The sequence below is a fragment of the Helicoverpa armigera genome, chromosome 30, assembly GCF_030705265.1.
Source record: "Helicoverpa armigera isolate CAAS_96S chromosome 30, ASM3070526v1, whole genome shotgun sequence".
NCBI lineage: Eukaryota > Metazoa > Arthropoda > Insecta > Lepidoptera > Noctuidae > Helicoverpa > Helicoverpa armigera.
In genome coordinates this window covers 2,676,570-2,699,436 of record NC_087149.1, presented here as the reverse complement: position 1 = coordinate 2,699,436, position 22,867 = coordinate 2,676,570, and the positions used below count along the sequence as shown (strand labels likewise).

At 37.7% G+C, this 22,867-nt stretch overlaps 2 protein-coding genes across 2 annotated transcripts; both read left to right on the top strand.

Annotated features, from left to right (window-relative positions):
• Window positions 1-5,194: 5,194 nt before the first annotated feature.
• Window positions 5,195-12,936, top strand: LOC110380698 (hemolin). The gene is made up of 6 exons (XM_064043008.1): window positions 5,195-5,293; window positions 5,894-5,948; window positions 6,719-6,860; window positions 9,776-10,378; window positions 11,916-12,118; window positions 12,601-12,936. Exons 2-6 carry the CDS (start codon window positions 5,900-5,902, stop codon window positions 12,864-12,866), a joined length of 1,263 nt encoding a protein of 420 aa, XP_063899078.1. The 5' UTR covers window positions 5,195-5,293; window positions 5,894-5,899; the 3' UTR covers window positions 12,867-12,936.
• A 452-nt stretch (window positions 12,937-13,388) lies between these two features.
• LOC110380694 (protein TEX261) lies at window positions 13,389-18,843 on the top strand. The gene is made up of 5 exons (XM_064042972.1): window positions 13,389-13,543; window positions 15,708-15,787; window positions 16,484-16,705; window positions 17,727-17,841; window positions 18,716-18,843. Exons 1-5 carry the CDS (start codon window positions 13,474-13,476, stop codon window positions 18,832-18,834), a joined length of 606 nt encoding a protein of 201 aa, XP_063899042.1. The 5' UTR covers window positions 13,389-13,473; the 3' UTR covers window positions 18,835-18,843.
• Window positions 18,844-22,867: the final 4,024 nt, after the last annotated feature.

Below are 22,867 nucleotides of genomic sequence, written 5' to 3'. Positions count from 1 at the left end.
CTGGTATTTACTAACTAAGCTGTTCCATAAGAACTGGTAGGTATCACCCGTAGGTACGATACCGGCTGTAACCTTCAACGCGTTATGTGTAAGTTTACCTACTAAGTACTGCACACGCTGCGAGTCAGTCAGCTGATCGTTGTCGTGAATATTTGACTTAAACGACTCGTAGAAAACAGGCCAATTCTCTGGTTTCCCATCGAAAGAAGGCAGTGCGATCGGGGGCAACTTTATCTTTAGCGGTTCAAACAACGTTTTCGAATTAATACTATGTGATAACGGAGATTGACTACTATTGACTTTATTTCTAATACGCTTGATGTGGATAAACAAATCTTCAAAGGATTCTAAAGAAGCATAGTCGGGACTCGAACCAGGTTTCAAATTCATGTTTATTTGGTTAATTCGATCGACATAAGATTCGAATTTGTCTCGAATGTCGTCAATAGTTTCCGATTCAGTCATAAAACTTTCATTCTTTCTCGAATCGAACGACGAAATATTTTTTGATAAATCATATAATCGATTAACACGTTTGAATAATAATCCTTTCTTCTCATGAAGGATCGTTAGTAAATCTTCCGGTTTTAGTTGTTTGTCAGTCATTTTGTGAAGCTAATCTTCAAAAACAGTACCTATAAAGAAATGCGGTAAACAAGTTACCTACAAGGCGGTTTGCAATAGTAAAACTATCTGTAGGTATTAGAATAAAAATGACTCATACGCACAAAACCGAAATGATATGTAACTACCTCCTATTGTAGGTATGTATTTGTTACAAAGGCGAAATTATAAATCAACAAAGAATGAACTTTACCAATTAATACGTAACACGTTCTATTCTGTGAGACAAATTGACAGATTTACCAAATACTTACGTAAAATCTATTGTCAAATATGTTCATACTTATTAAAGCGGAGCGATTTGTAGGCAGGTATAATTCACCAAAGTTTACGTAAATTACCTATACCTATTGTGCAATGTTACTTTATGATTTTCACCAATTATTACGTAAAAACCTAACTAATAGCGGTTCAATATCCGGCTCGAAGGACCAAAACTATGATGAGGCGTGTAAATAGCCTCATCATGGAAAAATAATAAAAAATTAATTAATGCAATTGGGAGAAATTTAAAAGGTTTGAATGAAGAAAGAAAAGAGAAATGCGGGAGCGGTGATTTCAAATCTTGAAAATCGAATGCGGGGAAACAATATGGCGGTGAAACCTAAATCGTATTTCAATTAAATCCCTGCTGATGATATTCCGTTAGACACCAATACCCACTACAACTATTTGCAGCAATAAAGCCCACGTACCTTGTGAATCCAGGGACCTCACTTAGAACCAGCGAGATGTGAAGAGGCCTCGTTCCAGGGCGCGTGGTCGCGGTAAGGGCTGCCGGCCGGCGAGCTAAATCTAGGTTCATCCACCGGTGGACTGGTTAAAACTCGTGAAATCAGCACTGCACTATAAGTCCGCAATGTCTTCTAGCAGCAGGTTCAATTATTACACGAGAATCTTCAGGAAATCACATATAGGGAAATAATGACGCGGAGCGGTGTGTATTCGACACAATGGCGGCGGGAGAAGAAGTACATGCGTCCTTGGCGGTGGCCAAACGCAACACTGCTAGCTTGATGCGAGCGTCCTCTAGAACACTCGATACGAACCAATGGGCGCTGCGGTAGCTAGTATTGTCGTTCGGATATCATCATCAGAGACTCAATTGGGTTATTATAAATATGAAAATAATTGAAACAAAGTTTAAGTTGCGGGAAAAATAACTTATGTATTTAATTTATTTATTGAATAAATATTCGCATTGAAAAAAAGACATTGACGCTTCACCACCAATATTTAAAAAAAAATATAAAAACTATTCGGTCTTTCAAAATGAAGTTGTAGCTGGCCGAATTTTGTGAAAAAAATCTAAAAAGCCATATAAAAAAGGTTTTTAAAAAAAGATACATCTAATGGCATCCTTATGTTTTTTTCCTCATTTATGGCTTGATATGACTTATTACTTTTAGATCTTAATAATCCTCTTTACAGCTAATTACGGTGAATTTTAATATATTTTATGTATGAGGGAAATACTGAATGAGACCCACATCAGTTTACCCACGGAAGAAGGAAAGATATGATAAAAATATAGTAGGTAGGTATATTATGTAGTAATTTCATAGATTATCTCCTAAAAATAAACCTACATTCTTAACAGCGTCTATCTGATATTTCTTATTTGGAAGATAAAATCGTAACCATACAATTTACTTTTACAAAGCTATCTGAGAATCAGTGGTCGTTTTAAAATGAAGCAAACTTGATTCGAAGACACGCCCTTAATCCTGTACCCTTGAACTTGAGGTAGGTCAGTTCTGCGGTTACATGGTAAAGTGGTGCAAATAACAAATTAAAATCGTCGCGAGAGTTTGACAGACGACCGATTTTCATCAAACATTAGGTAGGTACTAAGAAGTTTCAGTCCGGAAGCTAAGAAGCCACAAAAACACTCATAGACACAGCTAACTTTTAACGCTTCCAGGTTTTACTCGTAAAATCATAGATATAGAATAGTAGATAGATTTTAGTAAAGCCAACTATAAAACACAATAGTTGAGGAACTTTTTCATACACTTCGTCAACTTAAAAGTCTATGTGTTTACTAAACAACAATAAATAATAAAATATTTCGGTTATGCCACTGTTCGTAAAAATCAATGAGTGCATTCATTGTCGTACTCAACTCCCACGCACGGTCTTTGCACTTGAATTGATTTACTAGCTGTTTCTCCCTGTTTCACCCGCGTCCCGTGGAAACTAGTTTCCTTACCCCGATAAAATATAGCCTATGTCACTTGGGATAATGTAGCTTCCCGACAGAGAAAGAGTTTTTCAAATCGTTTCAGTAGTTTCAGCGAACTGGTTATGACAGCTATTCAATCAAATAACTAGTAAGTAGTTTAAATAAACAACACTAGTAGTTTAAATAAACAACACTAGTAGTTTAAGTAATCAGAAGCCAGTAAGTCTGACAACCAGTCTTACCTAGGGGTATTGGGTTGCCCGGGTAACTGGGTTGAGGAGTTCAGATAAGCAGTCGCTCCTTAAGGCTCAATTTTGGCTCCAATAAGAGTCACATTTTGAAGGTCAATTCAAACGTAATAGGTATGTAGGAAAATCGTTGATTTCTAATAAGTAGGAAAATGTGTTTTCTAGTGCATGATTCAAGCCACTGTTAATCCCAAGACGTAAAGTAATATTGAGTAGGTATTTAATGAGTATATTTTTACCTCAAAGAGCAATTAAAAGTTTAAAGTTTTATTTTATGATGAATTGTTTTCAGTCCCTTTTCCCAAGTCCAGGTTTCCTCAAGATGTTTTCTTTCACCGCTACTCAGTTATTGGCGTCCTAGATATGCTTAGAATTGCGGCATTGTTCGAAAGGGTTACCGCGGCCCTGGTACATAAAAGGTCTACTAAGGAACATGACAGGTTTTAGTCAGTAAGAGTTTGACACTCCCTCACCGCTGCACCCACAGCGGGAGGACCATTCTATGATTTCCCATAAAAAAAGATACCTATGCTTAGATGGAGCTTGAGATGTGATGTGCTGTAACCATAGGTACCTACCCACTACAAAATATAAACGTTCCAAAAATTTTACATCTCTAAAAGTACCTTTGCCCCTCGGAAGTTGGTACTAGTCGTAATTGTCACAACATGGATGCCTTCAGTTAGTTAGGAGTGGATACAAGTACCTACTGTCCATGTATGTGGTGGTAGGTACATATGTAGGTGATATAACGATAACTAAACCATAACCAGCCATGAAATCACCGATTTCACCAATTGGTGGCGATTTTATGGCTGTGTAACCAGACCGTATAGTTAAGAGGAATTTGCACCAAAATTCCGCGCACATTCACTCGAGAACATTTTGTAACACTATGAACTCCGGACTTCATCACTCGTCAATGTTACTGTTACTGTTACAGCCTTTATATCGTCCCACTGCTGGGCACAGGCCTCCTCTCACACGGAGAAGGATCACTCGTCAATGGCTGTACAGATTTTGTCGGAACTTGGCATTAATATAGCAAATACATCAGTTAAACAAATGGGCTACTTTTCTATCCATGTTCGGTAAGTAATTCCCTCGAGACGTCTTGTCGGACGATCTCGGGACTCTTAAGACTTAAGATTCTCAAGTCCTTACTTTTACAATTTCTATTAAAATTGACACCATATACGATTTATCCTCAAACATCACTGTATACTTGGAATTCTGCCGGTGCTCGAGTAAAGTCCCTAGCTACTTGTGTATGACACAGGTTTATCAGCTCAATATGATGCACAATAATAACAAAGACCGCATGACAGGTATTTACAGTAAATACACTTAGGTGTACTTTTTATTCAAGTTAGATTTTCTAACTCCACAGTGTTTCGGAGGGCACGATTAATTGTAGGTCCCGGCTGTCATTTGAACATCCTTAGCAGTCGTTACGGGTAGTCAAAAGTAGTGATGTAAAATGAAAAAAAACGATTTGTTTTTTTTCACTTTATTGAAAAAAAACATGAAAAAAAACTTTGCATCGTTGTTTTTTTTCTAAATTTGTTTTTTTTTCTAGCCTACTTTTTAGTTCAATTTTCAAAATTTCCCTTTCGTTGAGTAAATATCAATGAATGTTGCCAATATTTTCATAAAATTTGGTTCTGTTTTATCAGAAAAGTACCGTAGATTCAAGAATAAACCTAAGACTCTATTATGTAATCTTAAGCATTAATCTTTAACGGTGAATGCCCTAACAATTTTAGAGTTATTATACTCTTGAAAAAAACAAGGCCCAGAAAAAAAACAGTTTTTTATCTGGTTTTTTTTCAAGGTTTTTTTTCACACTAGAAAAAAAAACTGTTTTTTTGCAACACTAGTCAAAAGCTAGTGATTCTGACACCAGTCTAACCAAGGGATATTGGGTTGCCCGGGTAACTGGGTTATGGAGGTCAGATAGGCAGTCGCTCTATGTAAAATACTGGTTCTCAGCTGCATTTGGTTAGACTGGAAGCCGACGCGAACATAGTTGGGAAAAGGCCTGGCAGATGAGATGTTGGTAGGTACAAATAATCCTAAAACCTATAAAAGATTCTTATATAAATATTCGATCAAAGTGAACCTTCTGCAAGTACATTTGCATTGTAAAAAAATCTGAATCATTTTGTCCGATATATAAGCTGTGGCATGGGCTTCACTTGTCATAGTGCAGTTCCCGCCAAACGCTGCGAAAGAGGTTCGTTACCTTTTCAAAACTTTTTTTTATTGCCTTTGTTGTTTTGTTTACCAATACATTAAATAAAAAATAGTAAGTTCATAGAGCTAGCGTGAATATTTATAATATCAGTTTTAAGCTACTTTTCAGTTTTTAATTCAGCTCAAAAAAACTTTTGCTAATTCGACTTTTACAATTTTTATTTTTGTTGAAATTTTCTGAAACCTTTGCACACCCTTTGCTACACTCTGAAACTGAAAAGAGAAAAAAAATGTCTGATTCCTTTGTAGACTTCAAATTAACTTCCATGTCGACTATTATTTATTTATTAGTTAAAGAATTGTGTATGACAAACAAACTCGTAAAAATAACTGTTATGTTTATTAGATATCCTGCAATTCTCGTAAAAACATACTTTAGCACGTACTATTGATGGATTGATTAATTTTCATTTTCATATAAATATGTAGGGAGCATTAACTTTTGCAATAAACAAACTTTAATTTTACAAGACATTTTATTTGTTTATATATGTTTCGTAGGATGTTAGTTATCTCTAAAGTCAGACATAATAATTACAATAGTAACTATATTAATTACAAATTACTTTTTCTTTTTCAGACAAAAATGGCTCCCGTTACGAAGGGTTTGATCTTAGCTGCGTGCATAGTTTTATGTAAGTAAATAATGTTAATTTATTTTATTTATTCATTACATTTTGGATATTACATGATGACAACACAATTATAATTTGTTTCACCAAAATCTGCCTGAAAAGGCGTATGAATATTATATTAAAAATTTCACGATAACATACAGTAGAATTATAATGAAGATAAAAAAGAAAAATCTACTTAGTAGTTTACATAATTTATAGGTTTACTATTTGTTCCACCACTTTTTTTTAGCAGAGGGAAAAACTATCTGGAAGAAATAGTTCCATCCGGTCTCACCCGCGCCCGGGGACACACGAATCGTTTTCTGCAACCGGATAAAAAGCATTGTCCGTTCTCAGTCTCTTAAACCAGATTTCAATCGGTTCAGTAGTTTGACTTGAAAGCCCGAAAAAATCGGATATGCAGTTCCTGAAATTAATGTATTCCAAGAACATGCAAACAATTTCTTCACCTTAATAATTCCTTGTGTACATTTCTATAGTGTATACAGGGATAATCGTCGGTTTTGTGTCACCACTCCATTTAAGTTGTCTCAAGAAGGCTTTAGCGATTGGCTTAGGCCTCACGATCGCCTCTCAAAAATCCGGAACTCTATAGTCCCGTGTCTGGAATAGATTATAATTAATAGGAACCTACGTGGTACCTACGTATATATAAGTATAGCATAGTCTACTCTTCAAGCCCCTAATTTTATATATTCACCAAAAATCACCAATCCATTCAAACATGGTCGACCTCTTACACCTCATCCTCCTTGCTCTTCCACCAGGCACAGCGCAACCACTAGAGAAGAGAGAGGCAACACAACTGCCAGTCCTGAAGGACCAGCCCGCTGAGGTGCTGTTCAGAGCTGACAACTATTCCACGGTGCTGCTGGAATGCGCCACTGAGGGTCGAGAGAAGGATGTCAAGTAAGTTGAGACTATAGTTAATACATACCTTTAGTTAATCAGGTGTGTATCCTAAGGGTTGGACCACATCTGGCAGCACGGAATCGCCTTTTTCCATCGCCCTTTCTCTTTCTGTCGCTTAGAACTGCCATTTGCTAGACCGAGAATGCAATGGTCGGCAGGGAGACTCCGGAACGCTGAAGCGCGATATAGCATGCTAACGCATCCTTTCACCAGTTCACAGTATCAGTTTCATCAGTTCGCAGTATGCTGCCGGAACAAATGCGATTCCGTGCTGCCAGATGTGGTCCAACCCTAAAGGATTAAAGTACCTATCTGACATACCGTTGTCAAGATTTGAACGTACTTTTATTTTAGAACTTTCCCACGGTTTCACCCACGTCCCATAAGGAACTACCACCAGAACCGGGGAAAAAGATATAATAGCCAATGTTAGTCGGGAAAAGTGTACTTAGCTGTTTTAAATCGGGTACAAACGTTCCTTCTAATAGGCTAGTTTCCTAAAAAATAATAATTAATAGTCCGTCTTGTAGATTGTCCAAAATTAAGCGATACGTATTTTTTCTTTTTTAAATTGGATCAGAACTTGTTAAGATATAGCGTGTTAAAGTTGAGTGTGACGTCACAAGTTGCTACAATTTTCAGGACACTGTGACGTAAAAGGCCCCCACTCCTAATTTTTGAAGTGTATTATCTTTGTCATTTTATGTTTAATTAAAAAAAGAAAAAATACGTATCCAATATTTTTTGATTATCTAAAAAGCGGACTAAATATTATTTCATTATTTCGACCCTGGACACTACCCTATTCTTATGTATGGCACCTACATTTCATCATCAGAAAACTGAACTTGAATCTCTTTTCCTGCTGGTGAAAGCATGAAAATTCCGTTCAGTAGTTTTTATTCACTTCACTTCCAAACGGTGCTTAGTACAAAAAACATGACTTGCTAAAAACTTAGGTCATTGCCTTCTATGTACAGTTAAGTAGGTAATATCATTGCAATTGATTATTGTCTAACTACAGTTAGTGTATCAGGTAGATGCAGATATATCTACTTAATATTTTTTTTTATTTTTGACATCGTTAAAAAATGCCCTTTATGTACCAGGGCCGCGGTAACTCGCGTTAACTACCAAGTGTTCTATAAGATCTACTACCACCATGTTGATTAAAATCTATTCAGAGTACGTAAATGTCGGTCCAGGGGCCCGATTCTCCTAATTTTACTTAAGCGACATACGATTCACATTCGACTCGGTTCGACTGAGATCCAATCCTGACTCGAATACGATTGAAGCGTATGTGGCATTCCGCTATTTTTTCTTTGAAATAAACGTTTTTATCCTTTTCTGTCATTCAATAATGAATCATTTTGTTTGCAAATGATTTACGATTGCAATATGATTGTAGAACAAACTACCGTATAGACCAAAATCACCAAAATAGCAGACCAATCGAAAACCAATCGAATGTCGTTGGGATACGATTGGTCTTTTATTAGTAGCAGAATGCCCGATATGGTTAAAACTGCTATTGCTCATTTTGCAATTCGATTTCTATTACATTTTGACATTATTAACTTAGGAGAATCGGAGCCCTGTTTGTGATCTCTCTCCGGTCGTGTCGGATTGTCGTCCCATCGGGTTATGAGAGTTAAGGAATAGTGAGTGCACCTGTGTCATCCTTATATGAGAACAGTCGCCGTTGCCGATAATCGGCTAGGAGGATATCATTAAAATCCATTCAGTAAATACATTTAGCTTGAAAGAGAAACCAACGTCCATTAATCATTAAAAAATACACATTTCTAATATTACAAGAAAAACGTATAGGTAGTCAATTGTGCAGTTGAAAATATTAATTTCTATTACTTACCTCCTACTTTAATAAAGTAATTTACAATTTTTCCTCAATAAAAGAATCCGTTACACCTACCTGCTAGGTAACTCCTCAAAACACATGCGTTTGTCATCTCTTTGTTAAATGAGGAAATCTTATGCAGTTTCCTCAAAATGATTCATATTCCTTACGTTTGGTAAATCACCTGAGACATATGACTGGGGAAACAATAGCATAGGTAGTTATTGTTTTGTTTTTACCTAGTTCTTTACTACAGGTTAAGCTCGATGATCGATTGATGAGGATTCCATCATCATCCTCATCATCCTCCGACCAGCCTTTTCCCAACTATGTTGGGGTCGGCTTCCAGCCTAACCGGATTCAGCTGAGTACCAGTGCTTTACAAGAAGCGACTGCCTATATGACCTCCTCAACCCAGTTACCCGGGCAACCCTATACCCCTTGGTTAGACTGTTGTCAGACTTACTGGCTTCTGACTACCCGTAACGACTGCCGAGGATGTTCAATGACAGCCGGGACCTACAGTTTAACGTGCCTTCCGAAACACAGTCATTGGTGTCTAAGATATACTTAGAAAATACCTACATACAAACCTAGAAAAGTTGCATTGGTACTTGCCTGACCTGGAATCGAACCCGCGCCCTCATACTCGAGAGGTTGATTCTTTACCCACTAGGCCACCACGACTAATTTTAAAGAAGTCAATAGAATTTCGCGATGCTTTTTTTTTGGAGTGCAGAATCTCGTAATTCAGCCTAGGAAGCTGTTTACTGCTTATTCAATCATCTTGTCGTGAATACTGATTATTTTGAACTTGTAGGTTTTTTTTTTACTTTGAATAGATTTAAAATTTAAACCCATCACTAAAGCATAGGTATACTTGTGTGTGTAAATAAAAAATACCTACGTGCACATCGTATTTTGTTCACATTATTTTTGACTCGGCGACTCGACCACTCTGAGCACTCCCGATCGCCCGCACACAAACAATGTGCATGTTCATTTACTCCTCTTCCCCTGCTGTTTTTTCTACATAACACTTTTTTTTCAGGTACTCATGGCACAAAAACGGGCAACCCTTCGACTGGGAGAAAGCTGGTCACATTGCCCAACGCCCCGGAGAAGGAAGCATCATGTTCTTCAACCCTCAACCCTCAGACGAGGGGAAATACCAGTGCTTCGTGGAAACTCCTTCAGGCACAGCCAGCACTCGTATCATCAGCTTGAAGAGAGCCTTTATCAACGCCCAAAAAGTGGAAACAAAAGAGCATACACCCACTGAAGGAAAACCTTACAAGCTAGAGTGCCCTATCCCAGAATCCTATCCCAAACCAAAGATAGTTTGGAAGACGCAACTCAAATCTGATCCATCAATCGTTGAGGAGTTCTTAAGCCGTAGAATCACGCTGTCTCCCGATGGTACTCTCTGGTTCTCTAACATTACTGAATCAGATGTCAGTCCCAGCTTTAAGTATGTATGTTTTGCCCAAACCCCTGCGTCTAGTGAAGATGTGGTGTTAGCTGAGCATTTCCTGAAGAGTATGGTGCAGGATAAGACTCCGCAGAATGGGGAGTTAGTGCCTCAATATGTGAGCAACGATATGATGGCCAAAGCTGGTGATGTTACCATGATTTACTGCATCTATGGTGGGACGTAAGTCTCCTTTGCATATTTTCTACTAATCAACTACAGGGTGTATCTACACGGTGCAAGTAGCTTGCGCATGTTGAGGCACATGCACAGGTTACATGCATTTTAAAAACGTGCGCGTCCAGCGACTCGCGCATGTACCAAAGCAAGATACCCACCCGCGTGCTCTTGCCACTTGCGCATGTTAACTTGCTCCAGCTACATACACCGTGTAGACGCATCCTTAAATAACACTACCCGCTGTGAGTTAGGAGCGTGAGGGAGGTCAGACTCTTACCGTAGACTTTAGTAGGTAAAAAGTAATATCTAGAGGTAAGAGTAAAAAAAAAACTTAATCATCATCTTCGCCATGGAGTAATTCTATAATAATATTTAAAATAACAATCACCAAGACTACAAAAGTTAACTTCGTGGCAAACTGTAGAATAAGTGAAATTAACTTTATTTTCAGAGAGTTATTCGAATCTTCAGAATAGTCCAAAGTCTCATTTAGTTGATCATCAAGGAGTTTGTCAATTTCTTCCTGGTTTTGTCCAATTGAATTTTTAAGACTGGTCACATCGGAAAAATTAGCCTCGCATTTGGCAACACCGTTGCACACGCTATCCAAAACTAATATCCAGTACATTTTGGATAGTCTTCTTGCACAACTAAAAATATTTTATGTGTTTACAAATAGTTTAACTGTAGTAAAATTAAAGTAGGTACACTGAAGTTTAACGACAATTTTATGACTTCTAAAGTATGTAAATAAGTTGTTCAAGTTGTGTTGTAAATTATTTTATGTAGGTACTTTTAATGGGTTGTTATTCATTTAGATAATATTACTACAAATAGTTGTGATTTTACGATTTTACGCATAAATATTTGGTAGCTGTCAACTTTGAATGCTGTCAAATAGGCTGAAAGGAGAAATGAAGAAAGAGTTTTAATTTGATAGATCTATGATGATGTAATAAAGAGGTCAGGTAGGCATTGGCTCCTTGAAAAACACGAACTCAGCTGCATCTAGTTAATCTGGAAGCCGAACCCGGAAAATGCCAGTGTCAGATTATTACTGACTAAAACCCATCATGTTCCTTCTTTAGCCCTTTATGTACCAGGGCCGCTGTAACTCTTTCTAACAATCGCGCATGCTCGACAGTCATCTCTTAATTTTACCACTCACATTCACCTCCGCACCTTTTTTCCCAACTTTATCATGCTAGGTATAGTTCTCAACAGTTCCCAACTAGGGTATTGGTAATATCGGTTGTCAGACTAACTTGCTTCTGACTACAAGTTAACCACCCACATTATCGAAGCGAAGCGATGGGGTCGAAAAGTGCTGGAGTGGAGACCACGGACTAGCAAGCGCAGCGTACGACGTCCACCAACAAGGTGGACAGACGACCTTATAAAGGTCGCCGGACGCTGGATGCAGGGCGCCTCCAACAGGTATCTGTGGAGATCTAAGGGGGAGGCTTATGTTCAGCAGTGGATGTCCTATGGCTGAGATGATGATGATGATGATTATAACATCTTAAACCTCTTCCCACAGTCCCCTCGGCTTCCCAAGCTGGTACAAAGACGGCAAGGATGCGGACGGCAAGCCTGGAGACCGAGTCACAGCATACAACAGGACCAGTGGCAAGAGGCTGCTCATCAAGGAGACCCTTCTCGAAGACGCTGGTGAATACGCCTGCATCGTGGACAATGGCGTCGGGAAGAAGCAGACTCATAAAATGAGGTTGACTGTAGTCAGTAAGTATCTGGGTGATAGAGTAATTTTGGATACAGTTCGTTGGTATAGGTTTCTGTTGCCTTAAAACTAGAAACTCAGGTAGTAATTAAAATGTTGCCTTCAAATATTTCGATGAAAATATATGGTGCGTATTAAATGAATGCAATACCTATGCTGAAATGAAAAAAAATATTTATAGGTACAGTTCTGTCTGTTGACGAAATAGGTAAGAACTTGAAAAGAGCTGCGCGGTCTTTAAAGAATTTTATCTGAAAACCTAAACTTGGACATCAGCTTTAATTTAAATAAAACTGAATTCAAATCGGTTCGTCCGTTAAAGAGCCACGGTACCAAAAACAAACACGCTTCGCCATGAATTTTATAACACCTCTCTTTTTGCATCGGTGGTTAAGACCGATTCGTTTGTTCATTTAATTGGAAAGAAATATAACAAACCTACTTATTCGTCTATTCTTATGAATCGTTTCCCTTCTCTTTACAGGTGCACCAAAACTCTCAAAGAAAGCTGAAAAAGTGGTCACCGTGAAAGAAGGCCAAGATATGTCTATACCTTGCCAAGTGACCGGCTTGCCAGAACCCAAAGTATCTTTTACATACAACGCTAAACCTCTGGGCGACAGAGCCACTTACAAAAATGGCGTTTTGACCATTAAAAACGCCAAGAAGAGCGACACTGGGTACTATGGATGCAAAGCTGAGAATGAACATGGAGACTTGTATGCTGAGACCCTAGTCCATGTCGCTTAGAATGTAAAAATGTTACTTTAGTTAGTTTTAAGTTTATTCATGTGATTGTATTTCTATTGTTGCATTAAAATCAATGATTTGCAAATAAAATTGTGTTTCTTTTAATTTTTAATGGAAGTTACTGTTTTCTGAGGGTAATTTTTGTGTAGGTACGTACTTGTTGCTGAATTAATCTGCCATCCAAATCATTAGTGTAAGATTTACATATGAAGATATCCTGCTACATCATCACCTTATCAACCTATTGAAAACGCGTAGGCCTTCCTATTTAGGCCTTTGTATCACTCACTTTAATTCATGAATTACACTAACGTCATCAAATTGGATACTTATTTGGTTCTGCCACAGTAGGATAACGCATAACAGTGTATAAAACCATATTCTGCCGCAGTTGGATAAGAACAAACGGTTGAAACCCCAAAATATTCCTACAGCGGCAACACTTCTTTGAACAGAACATTTGACATTTTGGCACAAAGGCTAGAACGCCATGCCATTAAAAATTAAAAAAAAAAAAACATTTGACATTGACATTGTGATGACAACGCGTATAACCTAAAATTGTGTTCAGAAAATTCAAAACAAAGGCAAAATAAAATAATTAAACATGTTATTCCTTTACTTATTAAGTATTTTATCATTAGCTGTCCAAGCTGTGTTCGTCACATTGGCGATAGGTAAGTGAAACAGACCTTTTTACCAAAAACACAGACTGAATAGTTTTTTTGCAAAAACATACAGTTTATGTGATAAAATCCAGGCTTAGCCTTATATTAGCAAGTTTTTCCTGTAGTAAATATGTAACAAAGTCCAATTTATACTCGATAATCGTCGTAATTTAGGAATAAAATACGAAAGACCGTTTTTTATTTACCTCGCTCAAAACCCGAAATTATGTACGAAAAAGACGCCTCGTCATGTTTTTAATCAATTCTGTATGTTAATTATGTCGAACATTTAATTAAAGTACTGAAAATTTATCACTATGCAAGTTTTCATACACCTTGTATAATATGTATAAACCTACTAAACGCAATAAATCAAGTATTTAATTTTCTATTAAAACTTGCCAAGTAACATCATTAAAAAGTAACTATTTTTAAATGAGGTATGTGTATGGAACTTGGTACTTATTCAGATCTCACTTCTTTTATAGGCGAAGCATTCCCATATTATCGAACTTGGCAGTCTTTCACATTTTTGTTTTGGGTGGGATTTCATTTATTTTTGTAAGGTTGTTTATTTTATTTTTTTCTTATGATGAAGTTAGTTAAAGAAATGTCTCATTTATACTATCTTTTAGATTTTTTAATATGTCTTACAAAGAAATGAACTAGATTAACTAAATGGACTAGATTTACCAACTGACTGACATGACATGTTATCATATAGGTATTATGTTCGTGGATCAAAGTTACACATTCGTTATTTTCGAAAGTGATTCACACTTGGCCGTTTTCAGATTTTTACTTTACTTTGACTAAATACAAACCTTTGTACCATTCGAAGATATATTAATATAGATAAATTTAGTTCGTTTTAGTTAATTAGGGGTATAAATTTACACCGGGTATAAAACACCTTCATTATTTTGAAACCTACTCACACTTGGCCATTTTCAGATTTTTCCCTTTACCTTGACATAAAGACCTACCTCCATGCCAAATTTAAAGTCAATACGACCATTGGAAGTGGTCTAGGTTTTTGATGAGTGAGTCAGTGAATCAGTCAGTCAGTGAGTGTATAGTAAAAATAGCGATTTTCTGACGTCAATATCTCAAGACCTACAATAGGTATATTAATGAAATTTTGTATTTTAGATAAGTGAGGGGGTCTCAACAGATACTAGAAATTTGATATGCGTAAATAAAAAAATAGATGAGTTACAGGGGGGTCGAATTTGGCCCGAAATGGTTCGTGTAATATAACCCACGGCCGGTGTGTCGCTTTTTTTGCTCGAACTTGGCGGACACACTGCCGTGTGTCTAGATGATAGTATCCAATAGGTACTAGTGGTGTCCCCGTGGTTTTATTCATATCATCCTCCAAGCCTTTTTCCCAACTATGTTGGGGTCGGCTTCCAGTCTAACCGGATTCAGCTGAGTACCAGTGCTTTACAAGAAGCGACTGCCTATCTGACCCCCTCAACCCAGTTACCCGGGCAACCCGATTGATACTCCTTGGTTAGGCTGGTGTCAGACTTACTGGCTTCTGACTACCCGTAACGACTGCCAAGAATGTTCAATGACAGCCGGGACCTACAGTTTAACGTGCCATCTGAAACACAGTCAGTGGTGTCTAAGATTTACTTAGAAATGACATACAAACTTAGAAAAGTTGCATTGGTACTTGCCTGACCTGGGATCGAACCCGCGCCCTCATACTTGAGAGGTTGGTCCTTTACCCTGTAAAATATACCTGGATAAAATATAGCTAGGCCACCACAACTTTTTACTTTTCTTTTGGTTTTACACATGTCCTGGGGAGGTTATTCCTGTACCTGGATAAAATATAGCTTATAAAAATAAAATATAAGATAAAATATAGCTTTGTTACTTAAGAATAGAATTGCTTTCCAATTGTAACATATTTTTTCAAATAGGTCTACTTGTTTCAGACCTGTTACACAAAATAAGTATGTTTCCTCTTTATTGTATTATTAGTATACAGTATAGATTTATTAGTATAAATGTGTACCAGATTCTGCTCATGGTTATTTAGAACATTACAATAGAATCTTTTATTCTCGTTATAAGAGTATTGAAACAACTCCTACTAGCTATATCTTATTTGTTTAATTACCAAAATGGTTTAAAAACTCAATTAAAATGTTGTTTTCAGCGGCTGGACTATATTACTTAGCGGAATTAGTGGAAGAATACACAGTAATGGCCAAATATATAATCACATGGACAGTTGTTGTAAGTATGTTAAATAAATACATTTATAATAATCTATCAATAATATCAAATTATCAGTTTATTTATGAACTGCTATACAAAGTATATTGGGTAGGTATGTCTCGTAAGGATGGGTATTGTCAATAACTCTATGGGAAATTGACTGCCTCTTTGGTCTAGTGGTCGCAAGCGCGGCTGCTGTGCTTGAGGTCTCGGCTTCGATTCCCGGGTCGGGCCTAAAATGTCGGTCCTGCACATGATCTCTTTCCGGTCGTTTCGGATTGCTGTTCCATCGGGTTATGAGAGTGAAGGAATAGTGAGTGCACCTGTGTCCAAGCAAATGCTCGTGCGTATAATATGTCTTGCGCAGCTGGCTGATCTCCTTATATGAGAACAGCCGCCGTGGCCGAAACCGGCCGTGGACGCCATTATACGGGAAATGGACTATGGGGATGGGCGAAACTAATTCCAATATAATCCGACTTTTGAAGCAGCTATAGTATAATTATGCAGAAAGTTTTGAATATCTTAAATATCCAATTAAAAATCTAGCCTGTTAGATTAAATTACTTTTCAAAATAAACTAGGTAATGTTATTATGGTCAAAAACCTGAAAGTAGCAACATTTTTGAGACACCAAATCGTCGTTTAAAATTGCTATTTATAGCATCATTAACCCACACCAACCTTTAATATTGCATAAATCCTCTTTTCCAGGCAACAGCCGGCTTCCACATAGGCCTGCAACTCTTCGAAGACATTCCCCTCCATCTGAACGCGCTAGGGCTCCTGCAGCAACTACTGCACGGTCTGCTACTAAGAGACTTCCCGGTAGTCAGAATATCGAGTGTGGCGTTCATAACATCGGTGCTGACTCTCATACTACATCATTATTTGGCTTTCAAGTTCTTTGGAGCTGTGTATTATAGTTTTTCTGAGGTATGTAATATTTTTTGTATTAAGAAAACTGCTGTAGTGATTTTTATTAGGATTTCAAGATACATACATGGATAAGAAACAGAGAAAAGAGAGTTGTATTGGTGATTTCCGACTTTACTTATAGTGAAAAGTCCAGATTTCCTCAAGATGGTTTTTCTTAAAGTTACTTAGTCATTGGTGTCCAAGATAAATAATTTATCCATCCATGTATAACTTTGAAAAATTACATTGAGGTATAGTTATCGGCACGTATCTTGAGCTTTAACCTACATCAGAAGTGATTTATTAGCAAAGAACCAATCCCGAGTGACGGCTATGACGCGATGCACTGCCTACCAATCACTGCTTTAGCCCGCCCCCGCGCCTCACTTCATACCACAAAAGGGACCCAATAAATTACTTCTGCGCAGGTGAAGGTCAGAGCTCAAGATTCGTGCCGATAACTATACTTGCCCGACTGCAAGTCCACAGCTTATAAAAATGTTTACTAAATAGCAACTTTGTATCAGTTTACTAGAGGCAGTAGTCCATAAGAAACATATATATGACGTCAGAGTGCCGCACACCGTTAGAATCCCGTCTTTAAATGTATCCTGAAACCAGAGTTTTCATCAGTTTTAATGGACGAAAGAAACCTTTAAAATTAAATACATGTGGGATTTAGTGGCAAAAAATAAAGCGAATAAAGTTAAATACTGGTTTAATTTCCTCTTGAACTTCTTTTACAAATCTTTTAAATCGTATAATCTTAGCGTCTTCGCGTCTACGTCTTCCATCTTGTAATTTTTAATCTTCATTCACTCTCTTTCACTCTTCATCGTTCATACATTCCTTCCTGCTCATTCATATGTTCCCTTCTACTCAGAATTCACTCCACGTACATATCTAATGTTTAATTTTAATGGGGCCAACGATTTTGATAGAGCACAGCTGTTGATGATCCAAAAAATTACTGAATTTTTGGCATTTCGATTTCGTGACAAAAAAAAAGATTCTTTACATAAATTATTGAATGTTCCAGGTATTAGCATACTTCACGCTATGTCTGTGGGTGGTGCCTTTCGCAATGTTCGTTTCGCTGTCTGCGAACGACTACGTTTTGCCCACCACTGGGGAAAAACAACCACTGTTGTTAGGTAAGTTATCTTCATTCATTACATACAGGGTGTGTCGTTCACAATCACATTAAATCCTATCGCATATACTTTATGATATTCTATGACAAATTGTAAAAAAAACAACCTAATCCATTCAGTGGTTTAACCACAGGAGTCAGTTTTCGTTTTTATAATTTACAACATCATGTGTAAAGCAGAGATAAAGTTAGGGAGTATCGAATGTTTTGATCAGTTGACAGCTGTCAGTTTTCAAGGGCGAATTTCAGTTGTTTGTAATGGCTGACTTTTATATGGTGTTCTAATATTCACACATTTTTATTCTATTTACTTTGTTTGAAAAATTCATTTTTTTATTTTTACGTATTTTTCTGTTTTCTTTATGTTAGTCGACATACATTAACCAGTACATATATTAACGCATTTCATTTAATGTGATTATGAACGACACACCCGGTATAATACTCCATAGTCCTTTCGCCAAACTGTCTATCTGGTTGCGATAAAGTCAAAATCTATTGAACGGATTACAGTTGGACTTTGACGCAGCGATACTCCGACGTTAAAAATAACTTTTTTAGTGACAGCTTTCACGTCATGTTTTTTACATTATTTTCCCCCGCGGTTTCTCGGGATAAGATATAGCCTAATTTACTCGGGAAGGGTGTAGCTTTTCAACAGTCAAAGAATTTTGTAAATCGGTTAAGTCATTTCGGAGCCTTTAGGGTCCAAAAAGAAATCTCTTTTTATTAAACTATACGTAGTATCATTAAACTTTCACCCCCAAAGAAATTGAATAAATGAAAAGATTTTTTTTCCCAGCCTCATTTATCACTAAAAACTATCATATTTTAAAAATATTTGCTTTAAATTCATTTTTTCCATATAATTTCAGGTGACAACAACGTCTTAACAGATTACCTATCAAGAAAATCAAAGAGATACAGTCTGCTATCATTCTTCAGTTACGCTAAGGATTCAATTCTGCCGCAGCGAAGCAAGAAAGCTTTCTGAACATAATATTAATAACAAACTTAATTTATTTATAAATTGTAAAAAGGTTTGCCAGTTTGCCAGTTTGTATGTTTGTGGTGTAATCTCTGAAATTGCTGCGCTGATTTCAGGGGCACGATTCTGCAAATTTTATATAAGCGACATACGATTCACATCCGACTGAGATACAATCACGACTCAATTACGGTTGAAGCGTAGGTATGTCGCATTCTGCAATTTTTTTTTTTAATTAACCTTTTAATCTTTTGTGTCATTCAATAATGAATCATTTTGTCTGCAAATAATTTACGATTGCAATATGATTGTACAGCAAACTACCGTATAGACCAAAATAGCAGACCAATCGCAAACCAATCGAATGTCGTTGGAATACGATTGGTCTTTTATTAGTAGCAGAATGCCCCATATGGGTAAAACTTCTATTGCATTGCTTATTCAATTTTGACATGATTAACTTAGCAGAATCGGGCCCCAGAAGTTTTGTCGGTATTAGAAAGCTATTGTCCCCGAGTGCTATAGGCTATGTTAATGTACGTATTTTTAAATGTTTTACGAAAGTGAATGTTTATCGATTCGCCGAGTCTTAGAAACACCCGCTTTCGTGAGATGAAACATCTATGTACCCATACTGTTACTGTTACAGCCTTTTTATCGTCCCACTGCTGGGCTGCGGCCTCCTCTCACACGGAGAAGGATTGAGCATTAATCACCACGCTTGCTCAATGCGGTTGCTGATTTCAGACTTTATAGTCCAGGTTTCCTCGAGATGTTTTCCTTCACCTTTTTATCAGCTATGTACCTATACCAGATTGTTAAATCTCCCTTTTTGCAAACCGGCTTTAGGTTTACTATTGCAATGTAAACCACTACTCAATTTATTTATTTAAATACATAATAGATTAAAACTTATTTTTTCCATAAATCATTAAGTGTTACATTATAGTTAAAATACGTAATTTATTGGTTTGAATAAGTAGATAGGTATTAATTTATTTAAAGCTTCATTTTTTATTATTTTTCAAAAAGAGAGAATTTAATAATTATTTAATGGTTGACCAAAAAATAGGAGCTTGTGGCTATGGGTGCGTCTACACGGTGCATGTAGCTGGAGCAAGTTAACATGCGCAAGTGACAAGAGCACGCGGGTGGGTATCTTGCTTTGGTACATGCGCGAGTCGCTGGACCCGCACGTTAGGGTTCCGTACCCAAAGGGTGAAACGGGACCCTTTTGTTTTCGCTTCTCTGTCCGTCCGTCCGTCTGTCACCAGGCTGTATCTCATGAACCGTGATAGTTAAAGAGCTGAAATTTTCACAGATGATGTATTTTGGTTGCCGCTATAACAACAAATGACAACTGAAAACTAGAATTGAATAAATATTTTGTGGGGCTCCCATACAACAAACGTGATTTTATAAATAATGACTGAACTCTTCGTACGCGAGTCATGTAACCTGCGCATGTGCCTCAACATGCGCAAGCTAGTTGCACCGTGTAGATGCATCCTAATTAACAGCCGGGTCGATCGATAGTAATTAACGCTTGACGCGGTCTGTACTTGGATGGGTGCCGCCCATATCTCAGGAACTACTGGTCCGATTTGAAAATTTCTTTCAGTGTTAGATAGCCCATTTATCGAGGAAGGCTTTAGGCTACTTTTTATCCGGGTTCGTGCAGAGGTTCCCACGGGATGCGTGTGAAACCACTGGCACGAGCTAGTATTATATAATGTCATAACGGCCCTAACGGTCTTCTGACTACCCGTAACGACTGTCAAGGATGTTCAAATGACAGCCGGGACGCACCAATTGAACGTGCCTTCCGAAACTAGGAGGAAGTCGTCATGATAAGATGGTCACCCATCCATAAACCGACCGCGCCAGGCGTTGCTTAACCTTATGATCGTTCGAAAGAGCTCCTTATGAGTCCTTATGTCACAAAATAATTGACAACGAAATTTTTTTACTCATTTTTGTTCTGGTACTTAAAAAGACACAAAATTGTTTCTCAGTATGACTATGCCTGATTTAAAACCCTTTTTCTATGGGTGCGTCCACATCTGGCGAATGCGCCGCGAATGCGCAGCACGCGAGCTGTCCGCGAGCTGCGCGCGTGCATTTTTGTTCGATGGCCGCTTCTGCTTGGCCCGCGCGCAGCTCGCGCGCGACCTAAGCGCCGCACGCGAGCGACGTCTGCCATCTTCGATAGTACTGAGCCAATATACGGAACTGTAAGGGCGAGAACTGATTGCGCGCAGATCGCGCGCCGCTCGCGCGCTCTATACGAGCCTTGCGTGAGTTGCGCTAAAGAGGCGCACCGAACTATTGCAGTGACTGCACGCGCGCAGCTCGCGGACAGCTCGCGATCGGCTCGCGTGCTGCGCATTCGCGGCGCATTCGCCAAATGTGGACGCACCCTAAGATATTGTAAGAAAAACACTGCAGACTAAACAGTCGGTCGACAGTTGATAAAAAATGTATTTTTTTTAACAAAATCATAAATTCAATTAAGGCGACGAGTTGGTAAACAATAATTTCATAACCGGCACGCGCATCTAAGGCGCCAAAAGGGGTCGGAGCGTCTGAGCGGGGCGAGGATAACAATACGCGCGCTAGCTTATAACTAAAAGTCGTAAGCGACAAAATGGTTTTGTAATTTTATTATTTAGAAATGATAATTTGATAAAAATTCCTTCTACAATTGTAAAGAGTATGTATATACTCAACTACGAAAAAAGTTAAGGGGCTTAAATCGGTCCCGTTTGCCCATAATATGTGAATCTCTTTTTAAAAAGAGATATACTTGGTATATTTTTCTCTGTTATAAAAGTTACCTAATCATGTTTTGAAGTCTTACAAAATAAGGCTTTTATCATGAACTTTCAGGTAACCAAGTTGTATTATGATCCGTTTTGTATTTACTGAGAAAAATTGAGATCATTGGCGCCAAAATTTCCAATTCGTCCTCTTTAAAGTCGGAAACTGCACAAACTAAAACTATCTAATTGTCACAGAAACTTTGCTGAAAGAGATAAAGACAAATCGTTGAATTCATCGTATCTTTTTGGAGTATGATACCGGCCAAACACCCGGTCGTTCTCATGTGCGTACTGCCATTCATTTTCATACTGATTTATGAGCCCGAACAAATTGTCGGCCGACTAAAGGTTTGCAGTGTGCTCTTAGAGTGATGTAAATTACGGAATGTCTTAAAACACATAACATCTAGTCAATGAAAGACAATATTTAGTAGATAAATTGTGTCAATATAGGGGCAAAACTAAAGGGGGTTAACTCAAGGAAATAACTTTTATAGATTCCTAATATTACTACCTAATATAACTTTACGTTGTAATTTTATAACACAGGAACGGGCTCTTCTAGCCAAACTAAATGTTCGGACAATTCAGTAGATAGTTTATGTGAAGTTTGTAGACAACCGATTGAGCGGTTCTTCATTTGGGCAGTCGTTACAGGTAGTCAGAAGCCAGTAAGTCACACCAGTCTAATCAAGGGGTATTGGGTTGCCCGGGTAACTGGGTTGAGGAGGTCAGATAGGCAGTCGCTCCTTGTAAAGCACTGGTACTCAGCTGAATCCGGTTAGACTGGAAGCCGACCCCAACATAGTTGGGAAAAAAGCTCGGAAGATGATCATGCATGATTCAAAAAACTAGATTTTTGAGTTAACCCCCTTTTAGATATAGGTGTGCGATGTATAAAATAGTTTTCTTAACAATAATAAGTGGTTTTGTATTAAGATTAGTTCTGCTAGTGAATTTTGAAGTTAGTAACTTAATATTTTCTTGTTGTAACACTGCATATACTCTACAACATTTCACTTGATCAGAATTATCTATACTTAATATTTGGAAAGCTGAAGAGTTTGTTTGTTTGAATCGCTAATCTCAGAAAGTACTGTTCGGATTTGAAAAAATATTTCATTGTTGGATTAGTTCGATAGCCCATTTATCGTGGAAGGCTATAGGCTACTTCTGGTTCATGCAGAAGTTCTCACGGGATGCGGGTGAAATCGCTG